Source organism: Hevea brasiliensis, chromosome 10, assembly GCF_030052815.1.
Source record: "Hevea brasiliensis isolate MT/VB/25A 57/8 chromosome 10, ASM3005281v1, whole genome shotgun sequence".
In the NCBI taxonomy this organism is placed as follows: domain Eukaryota; kingdom Viridiplantae; phylum Streptophyta; class Magnoliopsida; order Malpighiales; family Euphorbiaceae; genus Hevea; species Hevea brasiliensis.
Genome location: NC_079502.1, coordinates 95704357 through 95728664, shown reverse-complemented (window position 1 = coordinate 95728664; position 24308 = coordinate 95704357). Strand labels below are relative to the sequence as shown.

The following is a 24308-nucleotide window of genomic DNA, read 5'->3' as shown; positions in this document are numbered from 1 at the left end:
CAATTGTTATATATTTAATAAAAAATATATTTTATGATTATTTTTTTATATTTATTGTTTCAATTATTAAATTAGTTTTATCAATTTATTTAAGGATAGTTATTTAGAAAGTAACTTTTATTTTATAACTCAATAAAATTTATAATAACAACTTCTTTTGTTATATTTCTTCTGTTTTTGTCTTCAATAATATGTAGTGTAGCACTAATTAATTTATTTTCGCATATAATTCCAACAGCGTATTCTTTGTTATTAATTATTTTATTTATGGTTGGGGAATTTACAGAAATTTATATAACAAATGAAATCCTAGTACACGTCCAAGTAGACTAACCGAGTTAATCCCAGTTAGCAATAATAATGAACTATTACTATGGATTTGGTTCTGCGTTGTTTTTCTGATAAGCATGGCCAACTCCTGGGCTGTGACCTGGTTGTGTGGGTCGGTAATCATCTTTGAATTCTGTAACAGAAGTTTCAACGTTGAAGCTAGTAATCACTGCCTTAGGATGCCCAACACCGGGGCTAAAACCGGGAGATGTTGGCCTGAAATCGTCTGTGGATGACGCAGCAGAAGAGTGGAAGGCAGTTGGGGTCAGGGGCACTGCAGTTTGGTGATGATGAGCATTAACAGGAATGTGACTCGAGGAAGTAGCTTGAGAACCCTTTATGTTAGCCGAATTGCTTCGGTGGAAAATGACATCTTGGCCAATTCGATTGCTGCGACCAGGTGTGAATCCGTAATCTTTTCCTCTACCTGGTGCCGGAGGATCAGTCTCTCCATCACTGTCTTCTTGTGATAAAGGATGGCCTACATAGGGGCTATTGCCTGGATCTGTTGGCCGGAAATCATATGCAGCAGAAGAAGTACTGAAGCCAATTGGAGATGACATTTCTTCGTCTTTTCCTGCCACAGATTTTGGAATGTGACTAAAGGGTATAGTTTCAGAGCCCTTAATCTTCCCTGACTTGCTTTGATGCAAGTTGGTGGTTTTGCCAACTTCACGTTTGAGACCATCAGGTTTTATAATATCTTTGAATTCTGCAACAGAATGTTCGAGTCTGGAGCTAGTAACAATTTCCTTAGGATGGCCAACACCGGGACTATAACCAGGCGATGTTGGCCGGAAATCATCCTTGGATGCTGCAGAATCACCAAATGCAGTATTAGGAATGTGACTTGAGGCTCTAGGCTGAGAACCCCTTGTGTTCTTGCTTTGGCGGGAGTTGATAGTATTATCACTGCCCTGCTTGGTCATTTCCTTGTGAACAACCTCCTGCTTGTTCACTGACTTGATTGGCCTGCCTTCTGTGAACAGAATTTGAAGGCAGGCAATGAGTGCAAGAAGAAAGATAGCGCTTTTAGATAAGGCCAGAGTTTCTGCCATAACTTCAGAAGGATAAATTAAAGAATTTGACAGGTTGGTTAATGGGAGAAGTTCTAGCTTGTTAAGAGTGAGCTAATTAAGATTCAGTGCCAAGACGATGGATGATAAAAAGTCCTGGGGTTCCAGGTGACATTTATAGGCATAAAATAATGTATAATAAATATTAATTTAAATAATAAATATCAATATGAATGGCTTGTATGTTAAAGGGGTCCTCACAGCAGCGCACTCCTAGTTTTGCATGACCTACTGTTATTGATTTCTTTTATATTTATTAGTTTCAGCTTTGTTTTCACTTTTCATAATAGCATAAGCTAAGTGTCAGAATTGGCGTCCCTGTAAGACTTAAATTAGTTTGTCTAGTCATGGGTTTTAGATTGAATATGGTAGAAAAAGGTTAGAAGGTTCACAAAAATTGGTGAAATTATAGAATTTACTCGATAAAAGTACTTATTTTTTTAGTACTTACAAAATTTTTAAAGAGAATAAATGTTGGATGCTCTGGTAAGGTATAATGTGCTCTCAAGGGGAGAAATTGATATTTCATCTTTGAAAAAGACATTGTTGAAAGGGGCAGCCATGAACTCTAAAAAATTAGTCTTTTATGAACCATAATACTCATTAAAGTTGGACAAATGCATTTTTCAATGGTGAGATTTATAATAAATTATTAAAATACTAACTTAATATCAATGTGTTTTAATTCAATAATATTGAAGTCGTTTTCAAACTATAAAATTTAGAGTTTGAATCCCAAGAAAGCTAATTATATATAAAAAAAGTACTAACTCAAATAAGGACACTTTTATTATTCAATGAGTTTCATTTGATTATATATAACGAGTCTATATCATTGACTTGTGAAAAGATTGTTGTTAAATTGCACATGCTTTCCCATAAGCGTAAAGACCACTTGGAAAAATGTATTGTTAAATCACACATGTAGTCCTAAGAAAGCATAAAGCTTTTGATCCATGACCTTTCATTGTGCTGAAATGTTGCTTCATTGTTAGGGTATCAATTGCAATGAAATCTTTGACGAATAGGGCTGAAGATCTGTTAGTATAGTATTAATAACCCTAGCTAGAGCTCGGCAAAGTTGGCATTCCCCACCACCAAAAAATACACGAAAGGGATTCTACTGTATTCTCCACTTAAGATTGTGTAGTATTATATTGATGGCTTTTATGCAAGCCTCCAACTTGTTTTGGTCCACAAATTCAAGTGAAACACATCTGTCCTTAGCCTTATCATAGTTTTATTTTTCTTTGTTTAAATGAACGTCAAAATTCAATGGTTATGGCCGCTGAAAACTCAAGATTCCTAATTTCTAGTGGTTACCATAATGAAATTAGTCTTTGGTTTGCTCTCTCTTCTCCTCATTATTCCCATGGAATTTGCTAATATTTTACATGTTTTTAATTTGTAATCAATGAGAATGCACGAGGAAAATGTTTTTTTTTTTTTTTTTTTTTTTTATGAATTTAAATTAAAAGCTTTGTAATTTTAAACGTGATTGAAATAAATTTCATCCCTGAATAGTTCATTTCTTATTTTCTCTTCATAAACTAGATTCTCTTTATTGGGGCCAACAAATTAAAGCTAGGAACTTTTTTTCTAATTAAGAAAATTTTCTAGCTACTTTATCACTTTTTTATGCCAATTTTGACAATGAAATGAGATGACCTAGCTTTATATGCTTGCCCTTGTTTTACTTTATCTAGGGGTATTAACCTAGACACCTTATGCCACTTGGTAATTATGATTCAATTTTTATTTTTTTTCCCATAAAACAGGAAAACTTAAATTTGAGTTTTGCCTCTAGAATGAGATGACTATATTTTACCAGATTATTAAGGATATAATAACTCAACTTTGTGGTTGGGGAAATCTAGACTCTGTTTTTTATAAATTTAAGATATAAATATGTGAGATTTATATATTCAATAGATAAATTTATTATATATTTATATATTAAATTTATAATGAATCAAATTTAGATAACAAAAATATTTGTAGTTAAATGTACCACTTGATTATTTTATGATTGACGAGATCATGAAGTCACAATCTTAACTCATATCTAAATATTGTATATACTAATTATTAATTAAAGTCATATCATTTTATAATTCAAATCATATAACAATAAATAAATATATAAAACTTTGAGCAATTAGTTAATCTTTATTTTTGTTTGACAAAATAAGAGCAGCTTTTAATAAATGAAGATAAATCACTTAAAAAAAATTATATTATTATAATTTTTTACAAATAAATTTAAAATAAATCACTTAAAAAATAATTATTATTTTTTTATAAGCAAACCATTTTATTAATAATTAAATCAGGAAAAACTTAGTATGGAAATATTCAGCTAACCCAGGTCAACAGACCAAACCAATTACACCAAACTTAGGACGAATTATGCTAAGTGAAAAACCTGAAACTTATAAAACCAACACGCCAAGACCACATTGAAAATCAAAGGAACAAAACTGAACATGCTCAAAACTAAATTGATGATAAGTATTATCATAATTTAATGCATTTGATTATGTTGATAGAGTATTTAAATTGATTAATTGATAAAAAAACATATTCTAATATTGTTCAACTCTAAGATCTTTTTATAAATTTGATGAAATAATTATTAAATTTTTATTTCTTATTAGAGAGAAAATTTACAACCATAAAATTACGTTCATATATAAATAATAAAGTATTACACTTAATAACTCCATATATGATATGAAAAGACATTAATAAATAATTTAAGACCTATAAAGATTCAGTTAAAAAGATATAAATCTAAAAATTATTAAAAAAAATAAAAAAAGAGCATTTCCAATGAAATAGCGATTCACTTGAAGCTAAAAAAAATATTTCCATATAAGGAACAGTAAACCCACTATAAGACGACATTTGAAGAAAATGACGCCCAGGCTCAACGGCTCTGCCACCATCGGGAAAAAGAAGGCAATTTGGCTGGTAATGAATGGTTCATAATGAATCACTACAGATAACAAGTAGTATTAGTATGACTTTTAATCCTCGTCTAGGAGCTTTTGACCCTAATTTAATTTTTTCTCTCCTTATTTTATATATTAATATTCTATAGGTTTGACTCTATTATTCCTAGGAGTCGGTGACCTCATGTTATTTTCTGTCCCAAATCATAAAGTGCAAAATCCTGTAACAAGATCTTTCCATTGTAGGAAATGTGACATTGTAGATGTGTAGTCCAAATACTTCGAATAAATATTCATATGAAAATTTTTTATCTAAATCAGATTTATTATAAATTTAAAATATAAATATATAAAATTTATGTATTTGATAAATAATTTCACTATATATTTTATATTTTAAATAAATAATAAAATGAATATAAGTAAAAAATCACATTAAGACAATATAGCTTAGTGGAAAGAAAGCTAACATCCTTATTTTATCACCTCTCAAAATTCATCATCATCATCATTGCTTAGCATATGCAGTGAGAAGCTCTGGAATATGCTCAAAATATCTCACAATTACTAATATTACAACTTTCAACTTTTGGAACTAAAATAATGCTTAAAAGAGTTGCACAAATTTGAAGAAATTTTCACAAGTTGAAATAGAGTTTACTACTAAAGTTTTGAGCACATAGTATACCAACAGTTCCCTAATGGTTTCTCCCCTAATATTTTGCTACAAAAGTCAATTATGCATGCATTTTCACACGATTATAATTTCTTTCTTAAAATTAAAAGAAAGGAAAAGCCAAAAGCAAAAATTTTTCTACTCCTAGCCATCTAGAGTAAAAAAATGGTATAAAGATAAGAGGTGGTAAACATATTAGATCGAATGAGTTCAAATTACTTTTAATTGTAAGTCATGTGTATTTTTTTTTAAATGAATTCATATATTTTATTAATTAAAACTAGAGTAAAAGATAATATTTTTATACAAATAAGATTAATCATTTGCACAAAAAAATAATATAAAGAATTTGACTGAACATGTAGGTTGGGCAGACTATATACTTTACTCTTCAATTCTATTGTCTTTTTACGAGTCCCATTAAATTGCCTTCAAATTTACATATCACATGAAGAAATGGCTCAAACCTCATAGAGTAGACTTATGAAAAAACAAAAAAACTCACTAACAAAAATGCATAATAACTCCACTAAAGACAAAAATACAACAAAATTATACACTCAAAATTTACTAACAATGACAAATATAATGTTTATTCATTTAAAATTTATTAAAAATGATAAATTTATTGAGATATGCCCAAACTTCATTCAAAGCAAACACATATATGAGATTTATTAAAAAAAAGTCAAAAACATTATAAAAACTAAAAAATAAAAATAAAAAACAGAAAAAGGCAAAAAAGAGTTGTCATTGATAAAAATACTCAACGATATTTACTCAAAGAAGATATTGAAGAGAGAAAAGGAGAGAGAAAATTCAAAATAATGAGAAAAATCAATAGGATGAAAGTTGCTCTTTTTTCCCTAATTGAATAATTTTAAATTACTTATCAAGTTGCTATATAAAAATAATTTTAATTCTATTGAATTTGAATCAATTCACATATTATAGTTCATTTTAAGTTAAAATGTAAAAATATGGTTCAATAAAAAAAAATAAAATATATATATATATATATAGAAGGGTTCCTTTATAATATATGTATATGCTAAATGTAATAAAAATATAATCGAATTTGGATTCTAGCAACGACCACTTGCCACTATATATGGTTCAACTAAAAAACAACACAAGGTCCAAAATCGAAAATTCAAGTCAAATCCACCATAGATATATATATAAATAGGTTGCCACCAACCCCATTTGGGTTCTTGTAGGCCAACCATTCCTGTTTGTCTCAAATATAAAAATTTTTTAAAAATGAATTCTCTATATATTTTTTTTTTCTTATTTTGATCGAAGAAGTCGAATAAAACAAATGATGAGGTCCCAAGTAGTGCAGGCCCTCCTCCCTCCCTATAGTTTGGAATTATATTAAAAGAAAGAATCTTGTAAAAGGAGTCTTGTGGTTGGCTCCTGGACTCGGGGAAGTCCCCACTGAGCCTCCACTCACTGAATCATATTAATTTCCAATTAAAATTTAATTGCTAGGCTGTAGTGCACAGGTCTTGTTCATTCTTAGTGGTTATTAAACTATAATTAACGTGCCAAGACAAAAGATCTCCCACGTTGCTTCCGAATCCCAACTGTCCAAGATATTGGCCTTCATCTTTAGTAAACTTTTATAAATTAATATACAAACACTAGGGTTAATTAAAAAAAAAAAAAAGATGATGATGGATGCACGCAGCATATAAGCATCAAACCTCAACCCGTTCATACATTTAATTAATTTTAGACGAATGATATTATGTTTGCCTTCTCGGTTAATTTTAATACAAATTAAAAGAAAAAAACATTATGACTAATCTAATATTATTAGAGTATATTATTGAAATTGAAATTTAACGGTAGAGACAAATAAGTGGATGAGAGTGAGATAAATTTACTTGAACTCGATCCAATTATTATTAAGTTTAGACTTAATTAATTAACTTAGTGTAACTTTTAGATGTGGAATTAAAGCTCTTGTCAGAGTAATTTCAAAATTGTAAATTTATAAAAAAAAATAGAAAGAAAAAAAAATTTAATCTTTGCAATGCACCTCTCGGTTAATATATGCAGCTTGAAATTTTGTTACTCGTTACTTGGGAAAATTATATTTTATAGCTTGAAATTACCTGCCATTGGATTTAATATTTTATTGAAAAGAATTATAAACGTGTCTAATTTCGAGTTCAACAAATGTGTGCTGATTTTTATCAATAATGTTTTTGAAGTGATTATTATGAATAAGAAAGTATATAAGAAAGAAGAAATATTGAGTCATTTGCTATGTGAATTATGGATGCGTACGGTTTTTGGTGGTTTTAAACTATACTGAACTAAATTTATTTTGATATTTTAGTTTGATTTTAATTTTTTACTAAAAATTGAATCAAAATCGTATTAAATTAAAATCGAATTGAGAACTAAATTTATACATATCTTTTTATGATTTTTTTAAATGTACTATATATTTTCAATAAATAAATAAATAAATATATATATATATATATACACTAAATACAATCTAATATTTTATTTTATTTCTCTTACTTTTTTTTAATAATTTTAGTTATATGTACATTAAATTATCTTATAATTGTGAATTATAACAGTATTATTAAAGTATATATATGCTTAATTCATAGTTGTATTCTTATTTTAGAGTTAAAGATGATAATATTTATAAATAGCTAAAAGATATATAATATAATATATTATGTATTAATTGCCTACTTTAAAATTTAAATGTTAATTTAAGTATTTTTTTTATGAAAATAAAAAATCGAATCAAAATCGTACCGAAATAAACTGAAACAAAAAAATTGAAAATCGTACGAACTAAAATAACGAAAAATCAAACTAAAACTGTATCGAAATTTTGGTTCAGTTCTTATTCTTTGGTAGACTCCAAAGAGTAACTGGAACTGCCGCCCATAAATGAACCATATTACAAGTCAATTACTGCACAAAATTAAATAGGAGTGTAGAGTGATATGGACATTCCTCAAGAAAGAATTAAAAAATATTATTATTTTTTGATTCATTAGGCTTTAGTTGAGTTTGAATTTGAGATCTTGCTGACCTAAAAATGAATTAGTTACTAATTATCTTAAATGAAAATATATGAAATTGCTTTTGTATCCATACTGTGACTAAAACAAAAAAATGTAAAAACAGCTATTCGAGAGTAGTTACTAAGTTCTAGTCTTGGCTAGTAAATCTGCATGTTATTGCATACTCTGCTAGAGGGATTATCGTAATTTTTGACCTTTCTTATATAACAACCTATCAAGTCTTAGTAATGAAAGGTGTCTTTGAATTAATGTTGAAAACTAGGTAGTTAGACAGTAGTTTTATCTTGTATTATTTGATGAAAGCACGGGTTAGTTAGCCTTTTGCACAATATATTAAGTCCACATTAGATGTAATTGTAAAAATAATAATAAGAAATCCTGCATCAAGAGTGTCCAAAATTGAGATTAGGAAATTTGAAAAAAAAAAAATAATTTGTCTAAGACACAAGATGTATGGTGATATTCACCTATTAGATACATAAATCTTATATATTTGTCTTGAGTTCATGATAAATTAGGGTCTAGGTAAAAATTTCCTTTCTAATTAACCAATGAAGAGGGAATTGTACAGGGAGTTGGATGCATATTCATTTACAAATTAATTTAACTCTTGGATGGATTGGAGTTTAGCTAGGCTGCAGGTGTATAGTTAACTTACGTAGTTTATTTTACAAGTGGGTGGCCAAGGGAGAGGACAAAGCTTCTGAAAATGGTGCATATATGGTTTTTTCTTGGGAACTCTCCAAAAAATGCTTCAATGCAAATACTTTGCTGAAATATTCCAAAATGACGGCTGAGAATTTGTTTAATTCATGAAGGATTTATGCAAACTGAAACTTATAAAGGAAAAGCAAAGGAATAAAAAATTGATAAAGGAGCAAAAAAAAAAAAAAAAAAGAGGGAATAACCTAGCATTTGAAAACATTATAATCTGAAAACTGCTGCATATAGTAAAATAAACTGAAACTCCATTATTGACGTGAAAGCATACTAACAATACACAAGGATGAACTCAAACTCAACACAATAAAGTACTTCATTGGGAAGACTGAAGGCTACTACGTACTACCAGACAAATCTAATTAATTGACCCACAAGACCTACCATGCTCAATTCTCAACCCTAAAGCAGCATTATATATTTTGAAAACAACAATGAAACCCACTACGCAAACTATTTCTAGCTTGCTAGGTTTATTTTCACCTAACACCAATTTATTTGGCCAATGAGAATGAAAAGTGGAGAAGAAAGTTGCCCTAGTTTTGAATGGAATGTCCAACGCCAGGGCTGTGGCCTGGGGCAGTGGGCCTGAAGTCGTCCACATGACCAGGGGGTGGGGGTGACAGTCCAGGCATGCCAACAACCTCACCAGCTGGGACCGGAGGTGCAGGTGGAGACCAGAAAGTAGTAGGCACTTCTACATCTGAGTCATTATCACCATGCACGTTATGCTTATCGACAAAAATTTTCTGTTCCCTTTCAAACTTATTAGAGGTTGGGAGCTTTGACAATTTGTGTTTTCTCTCAAGCTTCAAGTGCCTTTTTCCTTCTATGGACTGAAGTTCTTGCGAGAAAATCAGCACAAAGAAAACACAGGCAAAGAATAAGTTTGTTTGGGCCATATAGCTAGCAAGAGATGAGGGGAGTTTTGAGGAAAGAGAGAAAAGCAGCAACTTGCTCAGTTTTGTGCACGATAGTACTAGAGTAAACTAAGCAAGCAACTTGAATGCAAACACTACTTCCTGGCCTCCGGTATTTATAGAGAGCGAGATGGCCATGCATGCATTTTATACTCCTTCATGTGATGTACCTCGGGAGATTATTATGTGGTCTTAAAGCATATACTCTCTCTTATAAAGAATGTTCTCACTGTTCTTTAATTTAAAGAATAACTATAATCATGTATATGTAGGGAGTACTATATTTTAGTAATTCGAGTGCATGCTATAATTTTCATATATTATTATATAATAATTCTTGTAAATTTGTAACAGCATAAGCCTTTTAGTATGAACATTGCATATGATATAATTTTAATTTATTTTTTTATTTAGTTATATTTTGAAAGAATTATGTAATTATTATGTATGTAAAACGTAAAGGAATTAACCTCTAGTAAAGATATATATCATATATGTTAAATTTATAATATGAAATAAAATTAGATTATAACATTCATTTTATTTTTTTGAAATGAGATTTTTACTTTATAATTAATATTTGCTTAATATTGCATAAAAAGAGGTAGGGTGTTTAGGACGTACGATTGACAAAATATTTTCCAATTATTGAGTAATTTACAAACAATATAATATTGTAAAGTCATTCATTCAGTCATTTAACTATCTGTTCATAACAAACACTAGTAATCTTTCCAATACAAGCCCTACAAATAACTTCTTGATAATTTCTACAATAATAGCAATTAAATATATAGTACAATGCTATAATAGGTATATATAAGATTTTCTAATAAAATATCTTAATTAGTTAATTCTAATAAAATGATTCTTATAAAAAAATAATAGATATATATAATTGAATTCGAGATTAATTAATTAATAAAGATTTATAAAAAAGATAATACTTAAATATAGAAATATACAAGTAAAATTTTCCATTCTTCATTCTTTTTTATATATAATATTAATAAATCAAGCTTGTGAACGAGGTGCTTAAAACTCTAGGGATTTACTCGTAAGTTACGAGTAATAAAATTGTATGTGCTTCCCTTTTCTAATTTTCAATAAATTATTGTTGTACACTGCAGAAGCATGTAAACTTGTAAGAAACAAATCAGACACACAAAATAAAAATATTTACGTGATTCACTCTCTCAATATAGGGTTACATCTACGGGCATGCCATTTTCCACTATTTTCAATAAATAAATCACCATTACAAGTTTAAAGTTATACTACCTATAAACTCAATTATACCTAAGAGAACCTATACTATATTAAACTGTTCATAGTAAATATATTAGTTAGTCTCTCTCAGTTTTTTCTAGATATAATCTAATATATTTACTATTATAATATTACACAACAAATGGTATCTTTAACTATATGGGTAAGAGCCCTCTTACCAATAGACAAGAACCTTTTTCTCTTGTATTTTATGTCCTTTCTATACAAGAGGCCTAAACCTCTCTCCTCTGTAATGGGTTAAAGCCTCTCATCAATAGACGGAGCCAAATCAGCAACAATTAGCAAGACCCCTCTCTACAATGGGCGATAACCTCACTCCATGAGCTGAAAGCTAAATAACCTTTTTTGTCATTCTCCTATTTATAGTATTGATTCTCTCAATCTTAATATGATTAGGAGTCTCACTTAATTTAGGAATAATACTAAAATAAGAGTTTTACTCTATATAGGAAATATTTATTTATCCTATTGAGAAATATTTCTCCTACTCAAATTAAGAAAATATCTCTTCAAATCCCATTAAAATTTTGAGTCATAATTCTAACAACCTCCACCTTGGCTCAAAATCCATAAATCATTACATATCTCAAATTCTTAGGTGTCTTCAATCATCACATCTTCATGCTTCAGCTTGAACCCTTAAAATCATCAATCTCTCCAATCTTCATTTTGCGTGTAACTTACTTCTTTCTTTAAAAAATTTTCGCGTCATCAACTTTCTTAATTTTGAATCAAGAGCTCCATCTTAAATTCAACTCTCCACCATCACCATTGTTGCATGTACAACTTTCCACATGTGGCAGTAGCTCCACCTTTAACCAAACTCACCAAGATCATCCCATGCTCTGATATCAATTGTTGTGTACCACAGAAGTGTATAAACTATAAAGAAATAAAATAAATATACAAAATAACAATATTTATGTAATTCACTCTCTCAATATTATATCTGTTAGAAGAGAGAATACAAGTAATGAAAGAAAGGATTGTATATTTGTCTGTATCTCATTTACAGAGATATTACATCTATTTATACATGAGAATATGAACTAATTTGGACAAGAATAATAATTGCTATAATTATGCTACACAAATCTCCTATAATTATGCTAATTGCTGTAATTATGCTACACAAATCTCCTATAATCATGCTAATTGCTGTAATTATGCTACACAAATCTCCTATAATCATGCTAGTTGCTGTAATTATGCTAACACCCCCCCCCCTCAAACTCAAGGTGGTAGCACAGGTGCCAACTTGAGTTTGCTTAAGAGATCCTGAAAGCGAGCGGGAGGATGCGTTTTGGTGAATATATCAGCGGTTTGGCTGACAGAGGAGACAGGAATCAAACATATGGTGCCATGAGCAACATGATGACGTACAAAATGATAATCAATTTCGATGTGTTTGGTACGCTCATGAAATACATCATTATGAGAAATTTGTATGGCACTTCTATTATCGCAATGAAGCATTGTGGCAGAAGAATGAGTGACACCCAAATCAGTTAATAACCACCGTAACCAAAGTAATTCAGATGTAGTATCAGTAAGAGCAAGATATTGATTACGTGCTAGAACGTGCAACAATAGTTTACTTTTTGCTACGCCAAGAGATAAGAGAATTACCCAAGAAGAAACAATAACCAGTTATAGAGCGACGATCCGCCGATCACCACCCCAATCGACATCGAGTAGCGGATAATACTAGGGAGGAGGTAGCAGAAAAGTGCAAACCATGAAAAAGAGTGCCTTTGATATAACGAAGGATTCGAAGTACTGCAGAGAAATGAGTTGAGCGAGGAGCAGACATAAACTGGCTGACCAGATGAACAGCATAGGAAATATCAGGTCGAGTAACTGTGAGATAAACAAGACTCCCGACAAGCTGTCGATATAAAGTAGGATCATCAAGAGGAGTGCCATCAAGAGGTGTGAGTTTGCAATTGAGCTCCAATGGGGTTGATACTGTTTTGCTATCAGTGATGCCTGCTTGAGAAAGTAAGTCGGATGCATACTTGGCTTGAGATAGATAATAGCCATCAGAATTTTGAGAAACTTTAAGACCCAAAAAATAGCTGAGAGAACCCAGGTCTTTCATTTCAAAATGTTGATTGAGATAATGTTGTAACTCAAAAATACCAGATGAATCATCTCCTGTTATTATCATATCATCAACATAAAGCAACAGAAGAACAATACCACTGTCAGTTCGGCGAGTGAATAATGCAGAATCATGTGGACTAGAGAGAAAACCAAGTTGAGCAAGAGTGGAACTAAATTTGGCAAACCAGGCCCTGGGAGCTTGTTTTAATCCATATAAGGCTCGCCGAAGTTTGCAAACCTTATGAGGAGAATGATAACCAGGAGGAGGATGCATATAAACCTCTTCTGTTAAATCACCATGAAGAAAAGCATTTTTGACATCCATCTGGAAAAGTTTCCATTTACAAACTGCAATAATAGCTAAGAGACTGCGAACAGATGTTAATTGGGCCACTGGAGCAAAAGTTTCTTCATAGTCGATACCATACTCTTGAGTGTACCCTTTGGCTACTAAGCGAGCTTTGTAGCATTCAATAGTTCCATCAGAACGGGTCTTGATTTTGTAAATCCATTTGCAACCAATAGGGGTCTTGTTTGGTGGAAGATCAACTAAATCCCAAGTATGAGTTTTCTCTAAAGCCTGAAGTTCGTCAGTCATAGCTTGCTGCCAAAGAGGGTCAGTACTTGCCTCACGATAAAAACGAGGCTCATGAAGGGTTGCAATAGTAGAGTAACAGTGAAAATCAGAAAGATAATGAGGAGTTTCTCTTACACGGGTAGAACGACGAAGAGTAGTGCTAGGAGGAGATCCAGGTGCAGGTACTGGATCAACAACTGGTGCCGATTCAATAGGGGCAGGTGTAGTTGGGCTAATATTGAGCACATCACAATCACCTGGATCAGGACTTGGAAACAGCTCTTTGGAGGAGTCAGTGAAAAATAGAGAGTCAGTATTGACAGAGTGATGAAATTTGGAAAGAGAAGAGAACATAGTATTTTCCCAAAAGGTAACATGACGAGAGATGCGTAACTTATTAGAAACAGGATCCCAACAATGATACCCTTTGTGTTCAATGCCATAACCAAGAAAAAAACATAGACGAGCACGGGGTTCTAATTTGGTATGTTCATGAGGTTGTAAAAGAACAAAAGAAACACATCCAAAAGGTTTAAGGATGGAATAGTCAGGAGGTTGTCCAAACAACTTTTCAAAAGGAGATAAATTATGAAGAACCAAGGTAGGAAGACGATTAATAATATAAACAGCATGAAGAGCTGCTTCTCCCCAAAATTTTTCTGGACATGAGGCAGAAAGAAGAAGAAATCGTCTGAGAATCAAGAATATGGCGATGCTTGCGTTCGGCTCGCCCATTCTGTTGAGAGGTGTGAGGATAAGAACGTTGAACAACGGTGCCTTGTTGACTAAGAAACTGAAGTAAAGAAGAATCCCAATATTCCATGGTATTGTCTGTTCGGAGAATTTTAATATCACAAGAGAACTGAGTTTTAATCATTTTTGCAAATGTGATGTAAATTTGTGATAACTCAGATCGATGTTTCAAAAAATATATCCAAGTAAACCGAGAATAATCATCAATAAATATTACAAAATAACGAAAACCATTTACTGAAGAAATAGGAGAAGGACCCCAGATGTCAGAATGAATTAAACCAAAAGGAGTGCAGTAGTATTATTATGAGAAAAAGATAATGCGAGTTGTTTTGCAAGTGACAATGTAAACAATTAAATGACTCAAACTTAGTAGATCCTAATAATCCATGAGAAATTAAAGGTTGAATTTCTTGGTAGAAGCATGACCAAGACGAAGATGCCATTGGTGAATGGAGGAATTAGGGATTGTAGCTGCAGACACAAATCTCTGAGGAAGATGTAAAGATGTAAGCTCAAATAATCGACCCACTCTGCGACCCTCCCCAAGAATCTGTCCCGTTTGTGGATCCTGTACCTGGACACCATGGTGAGAAAAAATAACATTTAGTCCTTTTTCACACAACTGACCAACAGAAATAAGATTGAGTGCCAAATTAGGGATATAATAAGTGTCAGGGAGATGAAGATTTGAGGTAGACACATGACCAGTATGTGTGATGTTCATTTTAGTTCCATTTGCGGTATGGATTGGTGGTAAGGAAGATACTGAGTTTTGAGAAGACAATAATTTAAGATTAGTGGTCATATGATTACAACATGCAGAGTCAAAAGCCAATAAGAATTACGGAGTGGCGGACATGGCAGCAGGAGAATTAGAAGAGATAACTTTGTTTGAATAGTGCCTCAAGATCACTCATGGTGATGGCGGTAGAGCCCTCGATGAGCAACAATGATGTGAGAAGAAGATCCAGGCTTTGAGACATTCTTGAATTTAGAATGCCCTCCTTTTGGTCTTGGAGGACGTGTGGGACAATGTTCAAGAATATGACCGTAACCATGATAATATTTGCATTTTATAGTAGGACAATACGCAAAAGCATGACCAATTTGATTACAATTCTTACAGAGTTGATTGCTAGATTTCTGATGTGAGGATCTAGTAGTTGCAAGAGAAGCTTCAAATTGAGGAGTTTTATCCAAACCGAGACGAGTCTCTTCAAAAATAATCTCTTGAATAGCAGTTTCCAATGATGGGAGTGGATTTCGATGTAGCAGGGGCCTTTCGAACAGCCTCATATTACGGCGAAGAGCCATTAGAACTTGAATGAGATGAAGATGATCTTCACCGATTTTGGCACGAGATATTTGATTCCAAATAGGTTGGACACAGGCAAGAAAATCATTCACGATTGACACGCTTCTTGTTTCAGATTATGAAGAGTAGTCCACAACCGATAATAGTGGGCAAGTCCGGTGGTGCGATATCGATTAGCCAAAAAATCCCAGATTTCTTTTGCAGAGTCATAATTAGCAAACTGGATGTGGATGGACGAGACAGAGGTATTGCGAAACCAGGTGATGATCTGATGATTTTTACTATCCCAATCCTCAAGACGGTCAGCAAATTTTGCATCAGTTTCATCGTTCTCTCTTGTCGGCGTAGTGATATCTCCGGTAACAATACGCCAAAGCTTGCGACCTATCAAAAAACTTTTCATTCCTTGAACCCAAAGATTATAGTTGGAACCAGTCAGAACTGTTGCAATAGGTTTTGAAATATCAGATTTCTCCATTGATAACAAGATGAGGAGAAAAAAAAAATGGTATAATAATAGGTATGAAAGAATGAACCAGAACAGGTTGTAGAGAGAGCAGAGAGACCCAAAAAACTAGAAATAAAAGCTTTATGGCTCTGATACCATGTTAGAAGAGAGAATACAAGTAATGAAAGAAAGGATTGTATATTTGTCTGTATCTCATTTACAGAGATATTACATCTATTTATACATGAGAATATGAACTAATTTGGACAAGAATAATAATTGCTATAATTATGCTACACAAATCTCCTATAATTATGCTAATTGCTATAATTATGCTACACAAATCTCATATAATCATGCTAATTGCTGTAATTATGCTACACAAATCTCCTATAATCATGCTAATTGCTGTAATTATGCTAACAATATCCATGGACATGCCATCTTTCACTATTTTTAATAAATAAATCATCATTACAAGCTTAAAGCTATACCACTCATAAACTCAATTATACCTAAGAGAACACATACTATATCAAACTACTCATAGTAAATATATTAGATAGTCTCTCTCAGTCTCCTCTAGATATAATCCAATATATTTACTATTACAACACTAAACCACAAATGGTATCTTCAACTATATGAGTAAGAGCCCTCTCATCAATAGATAAAAATCCCTTCCTCTTGAGTTCTATGTCCTTTTTACGCCTTTGGCCGAAGCCTCTCTCCTCTGCAATGGGCAAAAGGTCCTCATCAATGGGCAGAGCCAAATTCGTAGTAATTAGTAAGACCCATCTCTATAATGGGCGATAGCCTCACTCCATGAACTCAAAGCCAAGTAACCTTTTTTACCATTCTCCTATTTATAATATTAATTCTCTCAATCCTAATCTGATTAGGAGTCTTACTTAATTTAGGAATAATACTAAAATAAGAGTTCTATTCTATATATGAAATATTCCTCTATCCTATTAAGGAATATTTCTCCTACTCAAATTAAGAAAAGGCCTCTTCAAATCCCACTAAGATTTTGAGTCATAATTCTAACAACTTAGTAAATTCTGTGAGTTTTATTTTAGTGATTTTGAGGGTGAAAAAAATAATTAGTAGTTGTAATTTTTTTTCCTTGATAGGAAATTTGTTGGTAGAGCAGGCTTATAGTGATCATATTAAATTTTGTGTGAGTGTGATTTTCACAAAAAGTAGTATTAGAGCTATGGTTTGAGATGTTAAAGATAACGAGCATAAAATTTGAGGTGGAGCCGTTTGATGGAAAAAATAATTTCAGTCTGTGGCAAAGCACAGTGAAGGATGTCATTGTACAACAAGAATTAATCAAAGCATTGAATGAGAAGCAACCAACGACCATGAAAGATAATAATTAGGAGGAGCTTCAACAAATGGCTGTGAGTATAATTAGATTGATGTTAGCCCCAGATGTGAAGTATAATGTCTTGGATGAGATTTTGCTAGTTATTTGTGAAAGAAATTAGAGAGCCTATACATGTCTAAGTCACTCACAAATAGCTTGTACTTGAAGAAGGAGTTGTACCAACTCAGAATGGATGAAGGTACTGATGTGAGGGATCACCTTAATATTTTTAATAAATTAATTACCCAATTGGCTAGTGTTGGTGTGAAAGTTAATGAAAAAGATAAAGCCCTCTTGCTTTTAACCTCTCTCCCACAATTTTATAAAAGCTTGGTGATAGCTCTAACAGTTAGGAAGGAGACTTTGAAGGTGGATGAGGTTACCACAGTTATTTTGAATAATGAGAAATTCAATAAGATAAGTGGTAACAATGAAGGTGGAGCTTTTGTTGCTGGTTTTAATCATGGTAGAAGTAATTCATGTGGAAACAATTGAAGAAAAAATAGTAGATCGAGCTCAAGACTACGTGTAGACCATGAAGATAGAGAATATTACTACTGTCATGAGAAAAGTCACATTCAATACCACTATATGAATATGAAGGAAGATCTTGCAGAGTTTAAACAATTCAAGAAGAGTCGCCGAAAAGAAAAAGAAGGAACTATTGCAATTGCAATAGATAATGGTGTTGATGGTGAATGTTTGAGTATGGATGATGATAAAGGAAAAGCAAAAGATCCATTACAAGATGAGTAGTTAATGAATTCTTCTTGCCCATTCCATATTTGCTCAAAAAAAGAGTAGTTTAATGTGATTGAAGAAAAGGAAGAAGAAAAAGTGAAGCTAACCAATGGGAATAAGATAGAAGTTGAAGGTGTCAGAAGAGTGAAGATCAAATTGCGTGGTGTTCTTGTAAAAGTGTTCAATGAAGTGAGGTATGTTCCAAAATTTAAAAGGATTTTAATTTCCTCGGGTAAGTTGGATTCCCCGGGTTATAGGTGTTCGATTTATGGTAGAGTCATGAGAGTTAGCCGAGGTGCTCTTGTGATCATGAAGGGTGAGAAAATTAGTACAAAGAATCTCTACAAATTAGAAGGAAGCACATTGATTAGAAGAATACAAGTGGAAGCAAGAGGCAATATCAACAATCAATAGTGCAAGGAAGTACTCAAGAGAAAATTGACTTTTGCAGAAATTGTGAAAACTAATTTCATTTGACTAGGAGGTGGAGATTGTTAGAATCCAATGTCAATTGAAATTAGGAAATACAATTAGTTTAAGAAGTATAATTAGTTTAGAAAGTTTAGTAGAATTTAAATTATGAAGTTTAATAATTAGAGTCTTAAAAGGACTAGATTTTAGTGACCCATATATATGTATAGTTGGTTGGCCATTATATAAAATGTATTGTAGAAAACTCACAAAGTAGAGATGTGAATTAAATTCTGTGAGTTTTGTTTTACTGATTTTCAGGGTGAGAAAAATATTTAGTAGTTGTAATTATTTTTTCTTAATAGTGAATTTGTTGGTAGAGTTTACGTAGAACCACATTAAATTTTATGTTCTTTATTTTGTGTGGGCTTGATCTTATAAAAAAATTAATAAAACTGTATGTGCTTCCATTTATATATGGCATTTTTTCTTTTGTGAATATAGCTTATTAGGGTTAGGGTCATAGGATAGTCTGTCAAAAGTTAGCATCCACATGCGAAAAACAGTTAATTTGTGTTGCTAAAGTGACGATAATTTAAATAATAATTAAAATAAAGGAAGAAGTTAATTAGATTAATGCACGAATATCTATTCTTGAAGGAGATTTAAGTCATCCACTATAGATAAAATTTATAAACGAATGCAGTAAAATTTTCTGTTGATTTATCCCTTCTAGAATATAATATCCCCACAATTTCATCTGCAATTCAAATCGACTTTGTAATAGTGATTGAATTGAAGCTTCATATTAAAAATTGAAAACTATAATAAATTTATAATGCAAAACACTCACACATGCATATAATTAACTTTTGTCTGGCCTGATACTTTGCCATGTATCATATTCTATGTCTTCAAAGACTTGAAGGCCACAACTGGGAAGAATCTAGCTAAAATTAATTTCTGAGATTTTATAACAACAGTTTACAAATAATATAAGCGATGTTGTGGGGGACAACAAGTTGGTATACTATATATGTATATATATTACTATGTCCCACCATTCAGCTTTCCAATAATGGTGAATTTTAACATTAATTTTTCTGTCACGAGACTAGCTTCTTAATTTTTTAAGAAGCAAAAGGTAATCACTTTCCAACCAGAAGCCTCGAGTGTGCAGTGGTTGTGGTTGCAGCTTTTTCAATTTTAGCTCTCTGAGTTTTCTAGCGGCCAGAACTACCCCCTTTGAAAAAGTTGTTTTGGTTTTAATAAGTATATATAGCTTTATACATAATTACATCGGCACAGATATATGTATATTCCATTATTCTAAGAAAGATGCTTCAATCTTGGGTTGTACTTGAAATTTTTTACTACTTGGAGGGAGCTCTTCTATATTTAAACTCGTATTAGAGTCAATGCAGTGAAATACTTTTCAGCTGGGATTGGGGACAGATATTGGGCAGCTTTTTTTTTTAGTAGGAAGTGAAGAAAGTCACATATGTTGCAATGACATCAATGAATGTGGACACACAAGTGCTAATGATTCATGCACCTAATGTATTAAGGCTATGTTCCTACCACATTAGGGCTTGGGATGAGAACGAGATTACCTTATCTGAAAATTCAAATTCAATTATAATTTTTAATATTTAAATTTATTTCAAACTAATTAAAATTTATCTTAAATTACTCGAAAGCACTCAAATCCATTTTAATAAAATTTGATCAGTCAGATGCCTATAAGTACCTAACATGTTCTCATCCCTTTTAGAAGTATTACATCAAATTAATGAGTGTCAAAATCCTCAAAAGGTGAGATGGGATGGTAAGAGTCCCTTCTCTTTTAATAAGTGATATCGGATTTGAGTCCTGGGTATACCTCTTTATGGAACTGTCCAGCGTGAATCTAAATTAGGCAAGCCAGTGGATTTCGGATGCTGAGTGGTTTCTGAAAAAGAAAAATTAATGAGTGTCAAAAATGAATGTGTATAAATGATATAAGTGTAAAACATGACTCAAACTATTTGATCGTCATTGATTGATTTAGTCTAATGATCTTAATGTAGCAAGACTTTTAAAAGATTTTGATTAAAAAAAGGAAAAAAAATAAATGAACTTAGTTTATCATATTATTTAAAAATTAAATTAATAATGAAAATTTTTTATATTAATAATTAATTATTCTTATCATAAATGATGTGAAACATCCTATGGTTTAATCTTTCTTGGGGTGTGAACGTTGTGTTTTGGACCCCTCCAATTCTTTACATGATGGTCTCAGCTTCTAATGATGAAAAATGGACCCAAACCAAACTGGGCTGAATTCTTTCAAACCCATTTAATAAATTGTTTCCGCTGTTTCCGCTCCAATGGCTCTGAGCCTCTTAAGTCTGAACCATTATCCATGCCAGTGGTTCTTATCTTTTCCTGAAAAGGGTTTCCTATCTAACCACTCGTATGTGTAAAGCAGGAGCGTTTCAATGAATATCCAGTTAATTAAATCATCAAAAGCGTCAGCTTCAAATTTTTTGAAAGTGTTTGGAAATTTAAAATTTTAATTGAATTTTATTTGGACAATTTTCAGGTTTAATGAAAAGCTTATAATTAATAGAATACAGATCCCTTTCTAGTTAAAGTTGTACATTCTATTAGGAGTTGTCTTTTGGCTCAACGTCTTCGTGTTCTGTGATTACTACCCGGTCTTTGTGGTGCCTTGTCCATAGCAAGATTTTAGTCACTAATCATCTCTAGCTGATTGCGCCTTATTTGCCTTCAATAGAGAGGCATAATCGGATGGTGACAAGGTGGTTGCACCTCAGATTCTAGGGCCACAAGAAGGTGTTCTGAATTCCTGCAGCAGATTAAATTCTGACAATTTTGTTTCAATTCTAGGCATGATAGTTTTATTATAACTATTAATCATGGGGAATCTCATGCACAACAATTGTCAAAATCTATTCATATATTCTCCTCGTTTACCTATGAAGTTAAAGAATGAAAAGGAATTTGCTAACCCTTGCAGCTGATGACAATTTGATCATACACCACAGGCAGCAATTTACATTGTTCACTCAGCAACAAGAAGACACATACAATGCTGAAATAATTTCTCATATTTTCCCGAAATTAATTAGCTGACATATACATTGTGTTCATATGATCAACAAGAGGATGATCCAGAAAAAGAAAAGTTTCAGCTCAACAGTGAGTTGAGCAAAGAAAGGCAGGCACAGTAGAACAGAATGGTTAGATTTTAATTTGAAAAAACACGATCTTGTCAGCTTGGCTATACCCTAGTTATGCTTGCACCAAATGGAGTTCGTCACGGAAGCATATAGAGTCTCAATCAGACCCATTTGTACCGAGTGAAGAAACAGGTTTCAACATCTCTAAAATTAATCTCCAACTTTGTCAAAATATTTGTGTGCTTTATCAAAACAACTTTTTTCTTCTTTTTTTCCTTGAGAAATTTTCAAGTAAATTTAGTCTGTCAATATAATAATAAATAACTATGTGATTTAATTTTTAATTATCTTTCTATATTTATATAATTATAGATAATTATAAATGATATGAAATGTGGTAGACCAACTCTACCTAAAAATTTTTATTTATTTATTTATTTCTATTATCCTCTCAACTTCGAGTATTCAAATATCAAAGATGAAGAGATATATATTATCCGGCTCAAGATACGCTTCTTAATTAATTAAGGAGAATAAAAATAATTCTAATTCGTACATTAAATTAACAATAAATATCCTTTTCTTTTTGGGTTTTTTGTTTCATGGTGACAGATATCCTTTTTGTTTCTTGCCACATCTCATAGTGGTTTGTAGTGGCATTCCTCTATGTTTTAATTTCCTTCTTCAATAAATTATTTTTGCTTATAAAAAAAAATTAACAATAAATAAATCAGGCTTAATTTTCCCAGCCCCTTGATCCTCCTGAACCGTCCTGTGTTCTGCCATGAATAGAATCAGAGATAATATATATAAGATATAACAATCAGTCAATCATTAGCTGTTGATGAAGAGACCAACCCCTGGACTGTGACCTGGTTCCGCGGGTCGAAAATCATGTCCACAATCATCTTGACCACCCAATAATTTCTGGAGCATTTCTTGCACAGTTTAAAGGGCTTCAAATGCCTTCCTTCTACAACCAAAACTTCATGGCACAATAGCAAAACAAGAAGAAAGGCGCAAGTACCCATTACCGTGGCGGTTGCCATAAGGAAATATCAGATAGAGGTTTTGAAGTTGATGAACTACAAGTGAAAGAGAAAGGGAGACAATATGTGTGATAGTTAAGGGTTTAGATGTCGGCCTAAAACTTCTACCTGTGACTGTTATTTATATTAGGACTTTGCAGGCTTAGCATAGTTGTGAATTTGAGTTAATAGTGTTTAAGGTTGAAGACAAAAGCGTATGTGAGGGTCCTGGCTAGTGGGAAGATTCCACCAAGTTTTGGTTTCGAGTACAGCAATATGAGAAAAAAGAGGCATGGGACGGTTCAAACTGTAACGCCTATGTTCTAAAAGCCCCTAAAAATAAGAAGATAAACAAAATAAGGGCAAAAAGAGAATTAGCCAAGTAAAAGAAAAAGAAAAAAAAAAACAGTAGAGGAAGATTCAAGAACAGAGAAGAAATAACAAGGGGGAGCATCATGAGTAACCAAATGTACTATACTTATATGATTGATTAATATTGATATTCTTAGAATGAAAAAAAAAAAGTTTGGGGTTTGTATTAATGAAAGTTAAAAACCAAGGATTTAGATGAGAACTCAATAGACAAGGGAGGAGTTATGAGTAAATTTTCCCTACATCACCCACTAGATGACACAGGGCAATATGTGGACTAAATATTTGAAAAAAAAAAGCCAGCCAAAGAAAAGGACCCACTATCCCTTCTCCATTTCTTACTTTTTACCAAATTTCTATTTCCTTTCCTGCCCCTGCTATCTTCCATAGAGCGGTAGGTTAGGGTTGTCCAAATGTCCATCTAACTCAATTTTAGGGTTTTTAACTAAAAATGTGTAATCCAAAAAAAAATAATAAGAAAAAATGAATTTGAAAATAATTATCAAAAAAATGAATGAATTATGCTGAGTTAGACGAATGAGTGCGGGACGCTAATTATAATAGTGTTTTTAAGGTTCGAACGCTATTTATAATAGCATCCACATCAAAATTTTTAATGAAAAGCTGGACGCTATTTAAAATAACGTTTAACTTTTATTTAAATAATAAAAAATTAATTAAAAAAAATTTAAAGGTTGGACGCTACTATATAGCAGCGTCCAACCTTTTTTTTTAATTTTTAATTATTTTATTTTATATGTTAAATAAAATATAAATATTATTTTAATAAATAAAATTATAATATATAATATTATAATATTTTTATTATAAATATTATTTTTTAATTTAAAATTAAATTAAAATTTAATAAAATTAAAATTAAAAAAATAAATAATTAAAAAGATTTAAGAAAAGTTAGACCCTACTTTTTTCTTTAAATTTTTAATTATTTTATTTTAT

General features: G+C 31.7%; 2 protein-coding genes across 2 annotated transcripts; both read right to left on the bottom strand.

The window, feature by feature from the left end:
- Nucleotides 1-278: 278 nt before the first annotated feature.
- Nucleotides 279-1592, bottom strand: LOC110647102 (precursor of CEP9). Its single transcript, XM_021800779.2, has one exon. It carries the CDS (start codon nt 1386-1388, stop codon nt 372-374), a length of 1017 nt encoding a protein of 338 aa, XP_021656471.2. The 5' UTR covers nt 1389-1592; the 3' UTR covers nt 279-371.
- Nucleotides 1593-9357: 7765 nt separating this feature from the next.
- On the bottom strand, nt 9358-9723 carry LOC110647103 (precursor of CEP5-like). The gene has a single exon (XM_021800781.2). It carries the CDS (start codon nt 9721-9723, stop codon nt 9358-9360), a length of 366 nt encoding a protein of 121 aa, XP_021656473.2.
- Between the last annotated feature and the right edge of the window lie 14585 nt (nt 9724-24308).

Coding starts and splice junctions, on each gene's coding strand:
- LOC110647102 (XM_021800779.2), bottom strand. CDS start 1,388: ATGGCAGAAACTCTGGCCTTATCTAAAAGCGCTATCTTTCTTCTTGCA.
- LOC110647103 (XM_021800781.2), bottom strand. CDS start 9,723: ATGGCCCAAACAAACTTATTCTTTGCCTGTGTTTTCTTTGTGCTGATT.